Raw genomic sequence first — 18,023 nt, 5'->3', positions numbered from 1 at the left:
ATGAGTTCTGGAGCCAGTGTCCCTAGGTCTGATCACTCCATTAATGAGCTATTTAATGTTTATCAAATTATTCCATCCATTCACGCCTCCACTTCCTCATTTGTTAAAGCAGTAATAAATACATCTTCCTTGAGTGTGCCAATCCAGTTCCTGCCACTTGATAAGCTCTCAGCAGAAGAGAGGTGTGTATTAGGCCGCTTCCCATCCCCACAATAAAATTCGGGGAAGAGAAAAGGGGCCAGGAGATAGCTGGATGGATACAATGTTGGCTGATCAAAAGTTGGAGCGTCAGGATCCAAGTTCAGTCCCAGCATTCACATAAAATAAAGGCCAGGTGTGACAGCATTGCATCTACTAGCACCAGGGAGGCCGGGATTCCTGAGACTCACCTGTCAGCCAGCCTACTTGGTGAACTCCAGGCCACTGAGAGACCCTGTCTTGTAGCAGGAAATCTAGCAAAATCATTATATCTAGGGTTAACATTAAAATGAGGTAGTTTGTCTTCTACAAGTACTCTGACCTTGAGGAAATCACTGTAGAAAACTGATTGTTTTCTGTTATCTATAGAGTTGGTTTTTTTTTTTTAAGGAGTTTTACGACCTCTGCTTGCCTTTGGTCACGAGACAGTCCTGGCACACCTGGAACGTCTTGCACTATTGAGTATTGCAAACAATGCACTTTACGGACTGGGGTTGCAGGGGTATGATTTTTTTCCCCTTCAGGAAACATATAGAGATCTGGGGCTTCGGTATGAGGAATTTGTTTTACCCAAAAAGCAACTTTTGTGTAACAATCAGTAAGTATGCTTTTGTGTGGCTGTTCAGCGTTCAGTCCAAGGCTGGATCTCCCTGCTGCCTTATTTCATCCTGGAGTAAACCTCTTTCTTCAGTTGACTGTGAAACATAGAACACCAACACTGTCTCAACAGACAGACAAACAGACAAACAAACAAAAAACCAGGAAGGTAGATGGCAGAAGCCAAACACCAGTTTGACTTCTGGACTCTGCATACACATACATACATGTGCACACACGTACAAATATAGGTGGATGAGTGGATAGATACAGAGGTAGAAAAGCTTTATTTTGGCTCATGGTTTTGGAGGTTTCAGGCCACGGATGGCTGAGCCACTAATGAGACTGCACTTCTTGGCCAGGAAGCAAAGCAAGAGATGAGGTTTAGGGGGCCTTGCATCCCAATCAACAATGTGCCTCTGATGACCTAAGAACCTCCTACTAGATGCCACCCCTTAATGGTTCTGCCCCCTCTCAATCATGGCCCCCTGTGGACTGAGCCTTACCCCCTGGGATTTCAGGAGGCGTGCAACAACACGAACTATATCAAACTGCTGCTCTCCTCCACATTCTCTGAAGGGAAGCCACTGGATGGACCTGATCACTACCAGAGAACACCTCATGGACTTGCTTGTTCTTAGTTCCTGTCTGTTTCTGTTTTCCCCACGAGCTCATCGATTTACAAAGAGAGAAGGTACCAGGCTCAGTGGAGACTAATTTTATGCACACACAGAAAAGAGAAGAAAACCAATGCTATGGTAATTTGCTAAGCCTGGGTTCAGGTCACTGACTATTTTTAAAAAGGGTGCTTGAGATAACTTCTGGCTGATCACTGCATTTCAGACATGGTCAAGAAAGCCTGTGGGAGGGCATCCAGTTCTGTTCCCATTGGTTTCTTCATACGGCTCACAGCTGGCACAGCAGCAACTCCCACAGTTTATCTGTGTCAGTTTCAGCATTTCCACAGCAGCACCAGCTGGCACAGGTGGCTGGTTTCTCAAAGGTGAGGTGTGCCCAATGTACTCTCACCAGGGAAGCCGAACAGGTTCAAGGCTTCCCACTTGAATGATGACTCAGACAGGTGCCTGGCTCTCCTTGCATTGGTTGATCAGTAAGGACAGTTTCTCATGCCTTGGTGGCTCTGTTCAACACAAGGGCTAATGCACTTTTGAAAGGTCTCTTGGAAGCCATCTTGTACCGAGGTATTTTATGAAGCTCCCTGGGCTAAGAACATCAGCATATACAAAGTCTGGAAATGAGGGAAGGGCAAAGCCCAAAGTAAAGATGCCACGTGACTCTCATGAGATAGTTAATCCTATCCAGAGACAGGATATGAGCTGGTAAGACGGTTCATCTGGTAGAGGCACTTGCCACGCAAACCTTACAACTTGAGTTCAACCCCTAGAACCCGCAGTGGAAGGAGACAACCAACTCACAATGTTGCTCCCCCATAGGAACACACATAGACACACACACGCGCGTGCGCGCACACACACACACACACACACACGCACACACATACATACACGCTAATATTAAGTTTTTTCAAAGTAAGCAGACGTGAAGTGGTTAAATGTACAGAATCTGGCTTCTTACTGCACAACTACCTGTAACTACGGTGACACCGTGAACGTTATGTAACTTCTGTGCCTCAGTATCCCGTCACATAATCTGGGAACAATAAGAGATCTTGGTTAATGGGGGCAGCTCAAGAACTGAAAAACCTGAACGCATACAGAAAGTGTGGATTGAGTTACACTTATTCCCTGCTAAGTGACTGCTCTACTCTGTAAGCAGCAGGGACAAGGCCCCAAGTCCTAAGTTACTAAAGAGAGTTTGATTTTCTAAAAACTGACGGAAACAAAGCAGAGATGAGGAAGAGAGGGTCTGCCACTGGCCTGACTCCAAGGACACTTGTGCCACCTACTAGTCCCATGACATTAAAATAGGTATCTTGTCTGTGTCTGCTGCATCCAAGGGCTCCTTCCTGAACTCCCACACGGATAAAATTCAGTGAAGTGCTCTGAGCACCTAACAGCCTGAGCACTGAGGGCTCTTGGCTCATTTCTCTCCTTCCCATTAGAAGAAGAAAATGAACTTTGTATAGTCCTACTTGTTTTGTTTTTTGAGGGGAGGTTTGTTTGTTTGTTTGTTTGAGACAGGTCTCTCTGTATTAGCGTTGGCTGTCCTGGACTTGCTTAAACCAGGCTGACCTCGAACTCGCAGTGATCTGCCTGCCTCTCCTGGGAATAAAGGTTTGCACCACCACTCCTGGCCCTTCTTGCTTTTAAGTCAAGGTTTTATTCTACAGCAAGCTGACCTGGAACTCCCTCTGTAAGCCAGCCTTGGCTCTGCACAAACCCATGTTGATTCTCAAGTGCTGGGATTACAGATATAAGCTACCACATCTATTCTAAGTGTTTTGTGCATTCCTAAAGTGAAGTCTCAAAGCAACCCCACCAAGTAAAAATGAGAAACAGAATTGAAAAGACTTATTCCTAGACTCCTGTGTCTGTTTTGTATTTGTATTTCTTAAAGCCAGTTTTAACACATTATGCATCCTGCAGGTTGGATACACCCAAAGCACAGGGCTTTTTCCACTTACGTGTGCAAAAGAGCCACAGAAAACCTTGCTTACAAGGGGCTGAATTTTCACAACTTCCACATTCTGAGAGTCTGTGGCTGCAGAGGGGGAGGAGCCAAGAGCCTACTCATTAATAGCAAGCATTTGGGGAGCCAGCTAAAAGAACCTGATGTGTGAACATGACGGCCACAGAACACATGTCTAAGACAGACATGCTAATCAGTGTCTGCAATCTCAGCACCCCTATGGTGAGAAGAAAGACAGACTGTAGAATTCCCTGGAAATTCTAAGGCCAACACACCAGGCATATAAACAGTACAGCCAGGAACAACATGAGACCTCACCTCAGGCAAGATGGAAGCTAAGGATTGACACTCATGTGTGCCTCACACATGAACACACAGGCATACAATCATATAAACATATATAAGCCAAAATAGACATTTTTGTTTTTAGTTTGGGTGTGGGACAGGGTCTCCCTATATACCTCTGGCTGGACTGGAACTCGCTGTGTGGACCAGTTTGGCCTTGGAGTCTGAGCTCCGCCTGCCTCTGCTTCCTCAGTGCAGGAATTAAAGGCATGCATGGCCATCCCCTGCTCCCACCCCTGTTTAAGTAATAATGAATATTTGATGTAAACCTGATGGACGTATTCATGGGTCATGTGATGAGAAATGCTGTCATAACCTCACCACACCATGTAGAGAGAGAGCTCTCTATGGGGAGGTGAGGAACCGTGTTAAACCACACACTAGCACAGGCCGTCACACTGAAACCTTGCCTTAGAAAACAGGCCAAGGTCAAGGTCAAAGTATACTATGATTTGCAATCTATTTTCTCACACTACAAACTGCAGCTGGGGATGAGGGACAGCAAGCAGAAACGTCCCATCATTTGCAACGTTTAATGAGATAGCCACCCAGGAAGTAGGGCTAAGTCAAAACTAGTATGAGGCTCGATTTTCTTTTCCAGAGGAAAAATATTTCATTTCTCTTGATGTTCACACTGGAGTTTAAAATGTCAGAAGGAAAATTAAGAAATCTGCCTAACTTCTCTAGAGATAAACAGCTTTAAAGCAATATAGTACACAGTAGGCGCCAAATAAATCGCTGCTGAATGAACATGCGCTTTCACAGTCTCAGGTCCTGTCAAGGCTTCATTTGGTGTGCACACCAACGCTTCAGAACCGAAGTCTAAAGAACTTGCTTTTTGTTGGCCGTGCTGGCACACGCTTGTAATCCTACCACTTGGGAAGTTAAGGCAGAATTCTAAACCAGAGGCCAGCCTGGGCTATATAATCACACTTTGTCTCAAACAAACAAACAACAGTTCTATCTCTCTATTTTGAGACAGGGTCTCGGATACCCTAAATTAATCTCAAGTTCACGGTAGAGCTGAGTTTGAACTTGAGTCTCTACCTCCCCAGTGCTGCATTTGCATTCCCGTGCTCCCAGGCCTGGCTTGTCCACTGCAGGGTATTGAACCCAGGGTCTGTGCATGCTAGGCAAGCACTCAATCAACTAGTTTTCTATAAGGTGATCTATACTTTTCTATACACTGATCTTTAATTGACACCTAAACTATTAGAGGAAAACCCATGGGCATTTGATTTAAAAAATTAGATTGGACATGAAATTATTCTTCTACGAACTATTATCATTAATCATTTTTAAAGAGTACTTTTGGTATTGGGAGTGGTGGGGTATGCCTTTAATCCCGGGAAGGCTAGGTAGATCTGTATGAATTAAAGGCCAGCCTGGTTTACACAGCAAATTCCAAGCCAGCCAGGGCTATATAGTGAGACCCTGTCTCAAAGGAAGGGAGAAAAAAGAGATTTACACTTTGGGAATTGTACACATGTATACAATGTATCTATGTCATAGCCATCCTCAAGTAACCCCTTTCACTTCCCTGGACATTCTTCCACACATCTCTCTCCATCGTCAGCCTCGGCAAAGCTACTAAGTCCAAAAGTCCAATTAGTGCCGCCTACTGGATGGCTGACTGCCCCATTGGCCTCATCTTACTTAAGTGACTGTGGTGTAGCTGCGGTGAGCTGTGGTGGCTATGGCTATGTGATGTGGAGAAGGCAGCACATCACAGCTCTCCTCCCCATCCTTCACCTCCTACATTCTTTCTGCCCTCTCTTCCATGTTGTTCCCTGAGCCTTCCTGTAGTTGATACAGATGTTCCATTTGCGGTGAGCATCAGTAGTCACTTATTCTCTGCACTTTATTCAGTTTTAGGACTCCTCAACTACTGGCTGCCTGCTACACAAAGAAGCTTCTCTAAGCAAGATGAGAGCAGAATTCATCTATCCCATTCGCTTTTTGATGATGACTATAATTACTGTTGGTCACAGCACAGCCAATGTTGTCAGTAATCCCTACAAAGTATACATTGTGGTAACTGTAGATGCATAGATACTGTCTTTTACTCTGGAAAATTTTACATTATTGCTTGTATCTATTCGGAGATAGGGTCTCATGTAGTCCAGACTGGCCTTGAACTCAGTATAGATCAGAGGCTGGTCTCGAACTCTTGAGCCTTCTGCTTCCATGTTCCAAGTACTATGATTACAGCCATGTACCACTACATCTGGCTAGTCTTTTAAACCTCTTGATTTCTTAGGAAATAAGAAATGTTGGTCATTAACTTGATATTTACTGACTGAATAGTTCCCAGCAGTTCACCGAATGCCCAAGTTGTGTCAAACTGTGCATGGGTGAATATGCTTTGCGGTAAACAAAAATGAAAAATCTTTATCTCTTTTCCAGACTCTCCTGGATATTCAAAGTCAGAAATGAGGTATTTCTTTTAACACAGTTAAAGGTCACCAGCGGCACATTCACAATGCAAATGGCCAATGATATTTACAAAGCCACTGGGAGCTAGCTACCCAGCATGTCAAATGACATATTAGTGAGGCTGGATCTTGTGAACATAAACCAATTTTTATATCAGCACGCAGAGCTCCAGCTACAATATTAAATCTCCTAGTCACATTTCTTATATGAAGTATGTAAACAGTGTGGCTTTGCATTTGCAAATGAGAGCTTTCTCTTCTGGCTCATTCTGTCCTCTGTGGAAGGACAAGTGAAGGGAAGCTCTCTGGCAAAGATGAAGAAGACTGTGTGTGTGTATGCATTGGGGTGGCGGTGGGGGTCTGTAAGAGAGTGAGTGAGCACATCATGAGCGAGGAACGTGCCCCACACACTGTGGAAGGAAGCCCATTCACCCTTAGAGCTAGCAGTGAACCCCAATTCACAGGAGCTGTCAACACTCTACTGACTCACACTTGCTACTCAATAAATCCACCTACACATGCTCCACAGCTGAGGCTACGCGCTCATAAAACTTATTTACTTCTATAGCAGGGTTCAGGTGATATTTCTTATGTCAAGTATCCTTAAACAGTCAAACACTGTTTGTGTACAGTGTACATAAACACAGCCCCCTCTCCCCGACTCTGCACGCACACACCCATGCACACACAGACAAAACAGACAACAGCAAAACCTCCAGCCAAAACGAAACAAAATGCCCCAAGCCTAAATGAAAACAGTGGAATAACTTAAGCCTCAGAGTCACTTCCAATGGCTTGGTGCCAGCTCTGGAGATTATGGCCACACCTCATGGGGGGGGGGGCGGTTTGAAAAATAAATAAATAAATTTAGCAACAGTAAATGGTTTCTGAATGAGCCACGACCAAAGCCTAGTTCTCAATCAAATCATAAGAAGCAGATGTTTCAGGCAGTGCTTGCCTGTGTGGCATCGCTCCATGTCACTGCAGGCTTGGTTCTGAATACACGACACACACACACACTTTGCTCTGTGTACACCTTACACAACGACACACCAACTAACAGTGCCTGAAACCAGGTAGCCCACAGGTAACAGTATTAGGGACAGTAGTGCTTTTATTGTATGCATAAAATTTTCTCCTCTTACAGAAAGGTAACAGTTTTATTATGGAGAACAAGACTTCTAATGTCTTCCTACCATGATCCCTCAGCTTGTAAGCATCAAACTGGTGCGTGTTTGGACTGTGTTGTGTTACAACACTTGATTTTTAAAAAACCGCTGTTTACGTTGATGGCTTGAGTTTCCTAGAAAGTAGGTTAGTGGGTTTTCATCTGGGATAAGGCCGGAATTTTCAACAATTTCTCAAATGGCCCTGAACACAATTCTGCCATTTGAATTCTATAGCTGTATGGAAAAGAGTTCTTAGCACTGACAATTATAAAATCAGAATGTCTACCAACTATGGAAAATGTTAAACATTTTCCTTCATCCAATGGGTCAGATACTCGGCCACGATTGAATTCTGTATGTAAAAATAAACTAATGCACCCATCTCAATAGTATAAAAATTCACTTTAATCTTTAAAAAGTGGTAAAAAAAAAAATGTGTCTACCAAAAACTCATTTAAAAGTAAATCTGTATCTGATTTGTTATCAATAATTTCCATACCTATTCTACATAGATGTCTGGAGTCACATTAAAAAAGGAGGTCACAAAGGGGTTATTTGTCACCCAACTCGGCCAGATTGGCGAGTTCTAGGTTCTAGTGAGAAACTGTGTCTCAAAATACAAAGCGGATGGCTCCTGAGGACCAACCAAGGTTGTCCTCTGATCTCTGCATGCACACACACATACATTCACTTGCACCGAGACATATATGACCCACCAACACCTAAACATACACAAATACCTTGCCCCGCACCCCATATACACATCCTTTCTAAATTTAATATAAGTAATAAGCATAAAAACCTAAGACACTTAAGTCACAAGGAACACCAAGAAAGCTATATCAAGATCATCAAATTGTCTAAAGTGGAAACTTGGAAAAGCAGCTAGGGGAAGAAAAAAAAAAAAAAGACATGTCACGCACTGAATCACAAGATCTGATGTGACTGTAGACGATTTATCAGCAACAACATAAGCAAGACTACTATGAATCTTTACAGAAATGAAAAATTTGCCAACATACAATTTTATATCTTATGAATGGCCATTCAAACACTGAATACAAACACCTGTGCTTTCAGAGAGAAGCAAAGCTACGTGCCCAGCTGATTCTCACGCTGTGGGGAATGCTGCCCAGTATCTCTCTAGTAGAAGAAAGATGGAGCCAGACAGAAAAGCATGAAGACAAACAGAGCCGGGGGCCCGCACTGATACATGATGTCTCTAGCATCTGCAGCCCAGCCACGTGAGACATGATGGGAGCCACCCACACTGAGGAGCAGAAGGGTCCTAGACGGTGTGTGAGATGCTGGATCATCACTCTGGGACAGATGTGGTACACTGAAGATGTATACTGTAAACTCTAAAACAATCACGAAAACAGCAAAACAAAGAGTCAATCTGACAAAGGAAGTAAAATAAAATTATAAGTCAATAAAAGGCTGGGTAGATGGGAAGTCCCTTGCCATGCAAGCACTAATCCCCAGAACTCATGGGAAGCCAGGCCCAGGGGTGTGTGTGTGTGTGTGTGTGTGTGTGTGTGTGTGTGTGTGAGATTTCAGTACTCAGATGAGATGGCAGATAGAGTGGGTACTTGCACAGAGACTGAACGGCCAGGCAGAGTATGGTGAACAGTGTCTCAAACAAGGTGGAAGGTGAGGATTAGCTCTGACTTCAACACACGGCGCTATGGCAAGCATGTGTTGTCACACATGTACAGATACATCACACACACACACACACACACACACACACACACACACACACTTGTGAATTCAAAAGAAGTCAGAAAAAAAAGTTCAAAAAAGAAAAGGAAGGTAACAGACTTAGACCCAGTCCTGTCAGTAATCAGAGTGGGTAACTAAATAATACCTCAGGTAAGAGACAGAATTTGGAGGTCGGAGAAGCTGACTCAGGATATAAAAGGACTCGACGCCGAGTCTGAGGACCCTGAGTTCTATCCCTGTTACTCAGGTGAAAAAAAGAGAGAATGGACTCTACCGGAAGTTGCCTTCTGTGCTGTGTGCTGTGCTTGTGCAACCCTGCTCCTTAACACACACGCAATATATATATGGGGGGGGGGGGAGCGTGCGCGCAAGTGCACACGTACCTGGGCTGCACAGCAAGACTCTGCCTCAAAATGCAATCTACCAACCGCCCAGGCCCACACCCACACCATCAATCTCTGGGCAGGCATTTCAACTTGGCTGTAACACCTCAACCGGGATCCTTTCTTCCCTGGAGTGCATCTTTACTGAATTTCATAAAGACAACCTGTCCTTGATGGGTAGAAATAAAACGGATGAAAACAACCCCACTGGTCCATGTCTAAAGAGAGCTGACCAATCAAGCTGAGGTCAAGCTTGAACTGCCAGCTCTGTCTGTTTCTTTGGAGCTAAGGTGGGAAGGCATTAGCAACTAGCAGGCTGAACAGAAACTGGGATTGCGTTTTGAATGATGGTAAATATTAAAATGAAGAGCGTTCCCCCAGTCTCCCTGGGTCCATCTTTGTCTCTCTCAGTCATTTCCGCGTGGAGCCTCAACCACCTTTGAGGCAGTGGCTGAGTGGAAATGCCGATCATCCAGCTAGCTGTTCAGCTTCTGAAGAGGGTCTGGGGAGGGCTGGGATGAGGAGAGGGTCTGGGGAGGGCTAGGGTGGGGAGAGGGTCTGGGGAGAGCAAATTTCAAGGAGAGAGACTGTCTTCTTCGTTTGGATGTGAAAAGGCAGGCAAGCCATTCCCCAAACGTACAAGCAAGTGCCCCTTACCTTGTGTACACAGGCCTTTGCGTTCAGGAAGAACAGCTCCACCGTGTTCTTATCCTTCAGAAAGGATATGCTCTCGATGTAGAACCTGAAAGACAGCACAGGAGCTTGTTTCCTTAACTTCCTTCTTTTTGGCATGACTCTATTTCCTCAAAGGAAATAAGGAAGCAGCCCACAGGTCTGCTTTTGTTTCTGTTTGCCAACCCCTTCAGTGTTCGCACACACATCTACCGAGGAACCAGCCTGCAGAACATTTCTGTGTGTGGAATGTGAGTTAATTAAATAAAGGGCCACTCAGCACAGGGCCACCTGCAAACCCTGTGTGCGTGGCTCAGTCGCTGTCCCAGTGTGCTGGGAGCTTAGGACACCTCAGACATCTTCAGCACAGCGAAGAGCCCAGAGCCAGAGGCATCGGTGATAAGCTGGGCAAACAGGACAGACCTGAACCTCAAGGCATGCTTCTGGCCTAGTGGGTCTCAGAGTTGGGGTGCGGTGGGGGCCTCCAGGCCCACCTTACCACATCTCACAGAGACTTACGGCTAGGCCCAGTTCCTTTCCTTTCTTTGAGGAGGAGCTAGGGTTTCCTTTGGCTGGAAGCCAAGCTCCGGGTAGCTGCTAATCTTGGTCTTTTCTCATGCAAATGAGGGGTCTCTGTGCTTGGGTCCTGTGTGCCCTTTCAAAGACTTTCCCTGTACAGATTGCAAGCCTCCAGAGTCTAAGTTCCTTTTTTAGCAGGGGAGCTCTGAAGGCTTTGAGGTGGGAAGGAAGGGGAGCTGAAGAGTGTCAACTTCTGTTTCCATCATCACCTAGTGCTGAAGGCTTTTCAGAGAGAACCAGTGCTCTGAGCTGGGTACTGTCAAACCCAAGTCCCAGCATTTCCTGAGTTCTAGAACCTTCGTGTTAAATAATACAGGAGAGACAGAACTCACAGAGCTTGGGTCCTCAAAAAGAACTTGCTCTCAAGCCAGTGAGAATCCAAACAAAAGAAGGCGACGGTAGAGGGCTGAGTGCCTGCAAAGTCACGGTGGGACTTGGGTGTTTGCTTCTGTTTTCCTTTATTGTTAATGAAGTATGTGAGCCACTAACACAGCTGCAAAGGCAGTGAAAGAATTCATCACAGAAATGTTAGGATCGTTTGGAAAATGCCACCTCTGTGCGTTGACTTGTCAGGGGAGGCTCCAGAAGGAGAATAAATCTGGGACATTTGTACTTAAACGGGGCTTAGCTCACTGCTAAGTGAGATTAATGACGCCTGGGGAGACTTGGGTTTTGAGAAGTATGAAGGCAGAGAAGGAAGTGAGGAGTTATGGGAACACAGGCTTCTGGGTAAGAAAAATCTAGAGTGTCGCTGCTGTTTATTGGGTATGAGGTCTCGGGTAAGTTACTCAGCTTATGTCTCTATCAAGCTAGGTGTTGTGATTGTACGTATAATTTTGGAGAGCTGGAATCAGATACTAAGTGTAAACTGTTAAAAAAAAATCTTAGCATTGCTAAGAAAATCTCTCCCCTGTCCTCACTGAATTCCTGCATGGTAGTGGTTCTCAGCCTCCCTAATGCTGCGACCCTGTAACACAGTTCCTCATCTGTGCTGACCCCGAACCATAAAATTATGTTCATTGCTACTTCATAACTTCAACTTTGCTACTGTTATGATCGTGGCCCACAAATTGAGAACTGCTGCCATACAGCAAGAATAAAGTGACGTGAGCTATCCAAAATAGAAGGTGGAGTGCTGGCACTTCCCTTGGACAGCTCTCCTGTGATTGTAAGACATTATATAACAGATGAGGTACATGGTACAATGCCTGTGTATGGCTGACATTCTAACCACTGAGGCTTAAAAAAGTGTGATGGAATTCAAACTCTATCTGAAGATCAGACACGGGATTCTGCTGAGCAGAAGAATAAATCGAGGAGATACGAACACTGTCATTAAACAGAGCCTCCCTTGACAGTGAGATATACAATCTTTGGCATTTGACTTTCACCAAGACTACATCCGTGATATTCTTGCTGTTTCCCTCATGGTCTTAGTTTGTTTTCTCCTGGTCACAGCCATGAGCACCAAGCTGGTGAAGTGGCCCAGAAGGGAGAGATTTTTCAGTGGATGAAAATGGATAAGCTAATAACAAATGGTCCCTTAGAGAGGGAGAGAGCCAGGGTAAGAAGGACTCAGAGGAGGCTAAGAGGGGCAGGAAAGGGAAACCACAGGAAGTCAGGAGGGGTTAGGGAAGAGGAAACAGCAGAGAGCCACAGAGTCATTGTGATGGTGGAGATCAAGGAGGGGAGGGCTGCGCTGGCCGCTGCTGTGTAGCTAGGATGGATTTGTCTCCCTGTATCTCACTGAGCAGGTGGTTTCCTTTTTTTTTTTTTTAATAAAATGTTTGTTTTGAAACTGTGTTGTTGGCATGGAAGGTCACTCTATAGACTTAGTCTGGCCTTGAACTCTCAGAGATCTGCCTGCCTCTGCCTCTGGAGTCTGGGAAAAAAGGCCTGCTGGTGCCCCTATACCTCGTTCCCTTTAAAAAAAATAGTCTGACTGACTCTATCTATGAAAATAACTCAAGAAGGTTTCCAGTAAGAGGCTAAGGGGCAGCATCAGGATGCTGGCTGTTGACTGGGCTCCTGCTGTGTGCTGGGGTGTGCTCAGTGTTCCCCTGTATTCTTCCATTTCACAGCCCCAAGCTCAGGCCTGTTACCACCTTCTCCCTACCATGGAGGTTTGCAGAAGAGGCTACATCTCACTTGGGCTCCTTTGACCCTGCTGAGACTGCTGTTAACCAGATCCTCTTTCTGGTCACCTCTCTGAGAAGCTGAGCCATGTTTGTACAGGAAGCCAAGCCCTCAGTAATGGTAGCCATCTTAGTTATGTTAATAGACACGTTGAGAAACAAGACTAGTGTGATCATTCGTACACTAACTAACATGTACGAACATGTGTTTTCTCCATGCTTCCAAAAGAGCAAAGCCAGCATCTGTGGGCAGCAGCTAGCAAGGGATAGGTCTTGGACTGATGTATAAAGTTGGAGCTGTCTAGAAGGGAGAAGCTCTCCCAGAGTAGGGATCTCATAGACCAGAGTCATACCAATAGAACCCCACATCTGTTTTCCATCTCAAGATTCTATTTCCCCCTTTACTTAAAACACGGACACATGCGCACGTGCGCGCGCGCACACACACACAGTATTCAATAGATATATGCCGTCCAGAAGGTTCATTTTGTAAGTTGTTGAGAGTACGACAATGAACATGGTTCATTCACTGTCAACAGACCATCAGTCAGTCAAACTAACCATAGGTGTACATGAATTTATTTATAACTAGAAATTATTCCTTTATCAAACACTGAATACCTGATTGGCACCAGGCATTGAGAAAGACGATGGGGGAAATTAGGGACAATAATGACAGTATTGATACTGACAGTAGTAACCCCCTAGGAGCCAGACACTGTGCAAGAATTCCCCGTATTGTTTTTATATCCATTTTGAGGTTGAAGAGAATTACAGAAAGTGCAGAGCCAAATAGAAATGTTCAGGTCTGTCTGTAGAATCAAAGACCACGTGACCACCTGCTCGGCCATGCGTGGTCAGAGACACTGCAGATAGACTGGCTTTCCTTCAAAGACCGCATACGCCACAGAGGAAAAAGCAACACACATAGCCATAACACAACACACTGATTGCCGTTATGCGGGGACAGTGTCACTCTGAACTGTTTCAGTGAGCACCTCCCATGGAATCGACGTGCACAAAAGCCATAAGGGCTGTGCATTTTCACACTCACAAGCTCATAATTGTTCCTTCACGCTAAGATCTACTTCTCATCTAGTCTTTCCCTCTCTCTCCAGCACTTGCTTCTTAAGTTCTGTGTCTGAATGGATAATATTTCATCAATTTGAAGTGGGAATCACATGTGACAAGCCAGAAGGTGGCTGGCTGGATACGAATGGGTGAGGCTGATCAGGGGACTACCCCGAGAGGACACTCCAATGTGTAGGCATGTGACCCAGGCTAGACCTGTGGAACTTCACACCGGTAGAATGACCTACAGACAAAGATTCCTGGATCTTATTTGTTCTGCCAGCAGCATCCTAACGCATGTCACCGTCCTCTGGCTCCTGCTCTCCAGATCTCTACTGCAGCCCTGTCTCCTCTGAGGCTTCGTCAGATTCATTTTCCTGTAATGATTCTTCTTTCCATGTTAGCTGCAACTGGAGCCTGTTTGCTGGCAACAAAGAAACCAAATCAAGTGCCAGAAGCCATATACAGTATTCTTCTACTGACCCCCCCAAACTGCAGAGGAGAAGGCTGAGGAACAGAGATGTAAATACTCCGCTCTCACGGCCACAGAGCTAGGAAGTGGTGGAGCCGTGATTCAAACTGAGTCACACAGACTTCCTAATATGATACAATTCTTTCCTACAGCGACAATCTCAACGAGATATGCTATGACACAGCGTCATGGGAGCCTACCAGAGGAATACAGTGAACTCAGCTCATAAATAAGAGGGAGCATGCTGCCAAAATGAAATCCATCGCCTAAGTGCCACAGGAGAGGGGACAACTGAGCCGAGTCTTAAAGAATGCATGAGGTCAGCAGGTGACAGTGGTCGGAAGGCCATTCCAGGCAGAGGACGTATCAGCCTGAGCAGTTCTCGTGCCAGGCTTTGAGAACTGAAGGATCCATGTTGCTGGTAGCCCAGCTCCGATCCATCTGTAGCTCTCCCAGCTGTGAGCAGACACGGGGCTCAGCCCTGATGCCCAGGCCCCTGACTGTATCCTACTTCCGGTGAACAAGTCCCTATCCTCTTTCTCACTAGCCTCTGACAATCCTCCCCAGTTACTGCTTTCTGCCCAGGCATTCGGTTACCAGCTCTCTGAATCCACCATCCTGTCAAGCAGATCTTTGTGACAACTTCAGGTGTAAGGGGGTGTATGAAGAACCCAGGTGGTCTTCAAGGATAACGGCTTTTTAGACTCATTAATGGACACCCATTGCTTCCCTCTGTTTTTCACAAAAGATGGTGTTTCTTTTCTGTGAGTTTACCATGCGGAATTTTACCATGCTCCTATCTATCTGAAGGCCAGACTAAGTGTTCACCTTCAGAACCAGCCCAGGCTTTGGGAATAGGCGTCTCTCTGGAGACAAACCACAAACAGCTTGACAAAGGACAATTTCTTGAGGAGAAACACTGCTTGGGGGAGCCCCTGTCCTTACTTTTCCTGGCCTGCTCAACATTTTCTCACAGTTCACCTCATCACTCGTAAGAAATTCTAGAGCATGGCATCTCAGTGCTGTGCCAAAGACAGACTACAGCTGCGGGGAGACAGCCTGCCAGTGAGATAACAAGATATAGCCTATGGAAGGGAACAGGGAATGGAAAGATGGCTCAGTTGGTAAAAGTGCTTGCCCTGAAGGCAGAAGGTCCTGAGTTCAAGCCTTGGGATCTATGTAAAAAAGTCGGCTGTGGTGGCACTCACCTCAGACCGGTGGATTTCTAGGGCTTGCTGGCCAGACAGCCTTGCCTACTCAGTGAGCTCCAGGCCACTGACACCCTGTCTCAAAAACCAAGATGGCCATCACCTGAGGAACAATAGCTGACTTTTAACCTCCTTATGCACATATGTGTGTGTACGTATATGTATATGTATGTATGTATGTATATATACATAGACACACATGCACACACACACACACACTAGAGTTGTTTGGGTAGGGTCTCCTTTGACTAGTTACTGAGGTTTGAGAAGCTGCCATTTTTATGTCATGGCATTTATCCATAAGGGTCAAAGCAATGCTCTGGGACTGAGTGGATATTTGTTTGTATCCCAAAGCCTACACAGGTCTGTCTCTAGACTTCCGGCCATCAGTCTGGTTCTTGGGATCTCTCTTCCCTTTCAGATCTCCATGATATCTGATACGGATCAGATGCAGTGGGTGGCCTATTCTATATGGTATAGAACGCACGGTAGCAATTACTAGTATGTTGCTACGGTAGCCCAGGCTGCCCCTGAATTTACTATGTAGCCTAGGCTGTTTCTGAATTTGTTACCCTTTCGCGTTGGCCTCTTAAGGCCGGTCCTTCATGGGAAAATACCGCTAAGCAAGCGGTTGCCTGATGAGCCGTGACTTATCGTCTCCTCAAGTGGGCACCTTTTCTTCCTTCACTAAGGTCTTGGCTATGCTTGAGTGACACTCTTCCAGAAAGGTGAAGGGGGTGAGAATCACACAATCATTTTGTATTCAGAATGATGCACTGAGTTGATGACTGGCAAGTGGTGGGATCAGATCAAACACACCTCCATCTAGCTCCTCTTGGCTGCTGTGGAGAACCCTTAAGAGCTTACTCCTGGCTGGGGGAGACAGTGTGCTCAGCAGCCTGCTGGCCTCTTGCCTCCATTAGCACGCACCTACAGCTGCATCCACCTACCCACAGGCACCTACACATAGGAATATACATACACACCAGAGAGAGACACACACAGAGAGAGACAGAGAGACGACTCGCTGCTGCCACGTGACTCAGAAGATCCCCATCAGGTCCTCATCCATATCCTCAACAGGACGATCGATCCCTGTTTATTGCTTGGAATGGCCCTTCAGTGCGGACAGTGGCTCCATCACCACGCACGCTGGAGGCTGAGCTAAAGTTTCAGTGCGTCTCTCGGTCTCCTCCGAGCATATCTCTTTCTCCCAACTGTTAGGGAGCGGCAGTATGGGAGGGAGCTCACTCTGTTCCCGTTCATCTCTGTGAGGGGAGCAGTCTTGGAGAATTCCCAAGAGAAGCATTCTTTACTTCTCCCATGTGCTCGGGGGCCAAAACTGGGCTTCCTACTCTTCCTCCTTCCTGCATTTCCAGACAGGCTAGGGGAGCCAGACAGGACATCCACTGAGCCTGCAGGGGCCTTGTCCTCTTGCTCTCCTCCTCAAAGGACACTCTGAGTCTAGAAGGGCTGGGGACCTTGTGTGAGGAGGAGTGTGAGGACCTGGCTGTGACCTGCTAGCCGCAGGAGTGAGCACCCCTAGGGACTGTTTGTTAAGTGCGCCTCTCTTCAAAGCAGAGCACTGTCAACTTCCTGGGGGGCGGTGGTGGCAAACAGAGGCTAAGGTTTTGCAAGGAACTGGGGAGGGGAGCAGGGGAGGCATGTCTGGTGAGGAGCGGGCAGCTGGGAATGGTGACTGATGAAGATAAACGCTAAGGCCTCCTCCACCCTGAGCAGAGGGGACTGGGTCAGACCCAAGCCAGACAGTCTCAAACCTTCCACCGTGAAGGGCTGTATATCACCAAACAGCTGTCTTACCCACTCAGCACGTGGAGACAGTCTCTGTGGTTTACAATGTATACCTACAATACCTATCATGCATTGCAAGTGCCCATCGCTGCTAACACGTGACAATCCAACAGAGCCTCACACTGCATTAGCGGTACCCGTGTTGTTTTTTAACTGGTGTGCTGTACCAAAAGCTACTTGGCTGAGAAGTGAAAAGGCTGGGATGGGAACAAGAACGGTGGGAAAGCGTGCTGTCTGTGGTGGGGGACTGAAGGGTGTGGAGGGTGGGGTTTGATGACCAAGGGCTTGGGTGGGGATGGTGGGGGGTGGTGAGGTGGTGGGGTGGGGTGGGAGGGGGGGCTGTTGGCAGTGGTGGATGAGGCCAGGTATGCCTCACAGTGTCTTACAGCCCGAAGATAATCTGATCCCAAATACCAGCTCTTGGGAAGACCCTGCACAAAAGAGCACACATTTACCTTGAAAAGTTTGCTATCCCCACTGCTCCTGTGTGTGCGTCTGTGTGAGGAGCCAGTGCTCAAGCTACCGCAGTGTGCATGTGGCGGTCAGAGAAAAACAACTGTGGACTTGGTTCTTTCCTCCCACTTTTACACGGGTCCTGGTGGTTAAACTCGG

General features: G+C 46.3%; 1 protein-coding gene across 4 annotated transcripts in view; it reads right to left on the bottom strand.

Moving 5' to 3' along the window:
* FRMD4B (FERM domain containing 4B) overlaps window positions 1-18,023 on the bottom strand; it is a 311,527-nt gene that overhangs the window by 94,816 nt on the left and 198,688 nt on the right. For all 4 annotated transcript variants that reach the window (XM_084765731.1, XM_084765728.1, XM_084765729.1 and 1 more), the window contains one exon: window positions 10,120-10,204. In XM_084765731.1, coding sequence (XP_084621857.1) covers window positions 10,120-10,204 — 85 coding nt within the window. The remainder of the gene's footprint in view (window positions 1-10,119; window positions 10,205-18,023) is intronic.

Source organism: Acomys minous (assembly GCF_964271855.1).
Source record: "Acomys minous genome assembly, chromosome: 17".
Classification (NCBI taxonomy): Eukaryota; Metazoa; Chordata; class Mammalia; order Rodentia; family Muridae; genus Acomys; species Acomys minous.
This window is presented reverse-complemented; position numbering and strand designations above follow the sequence as displayed.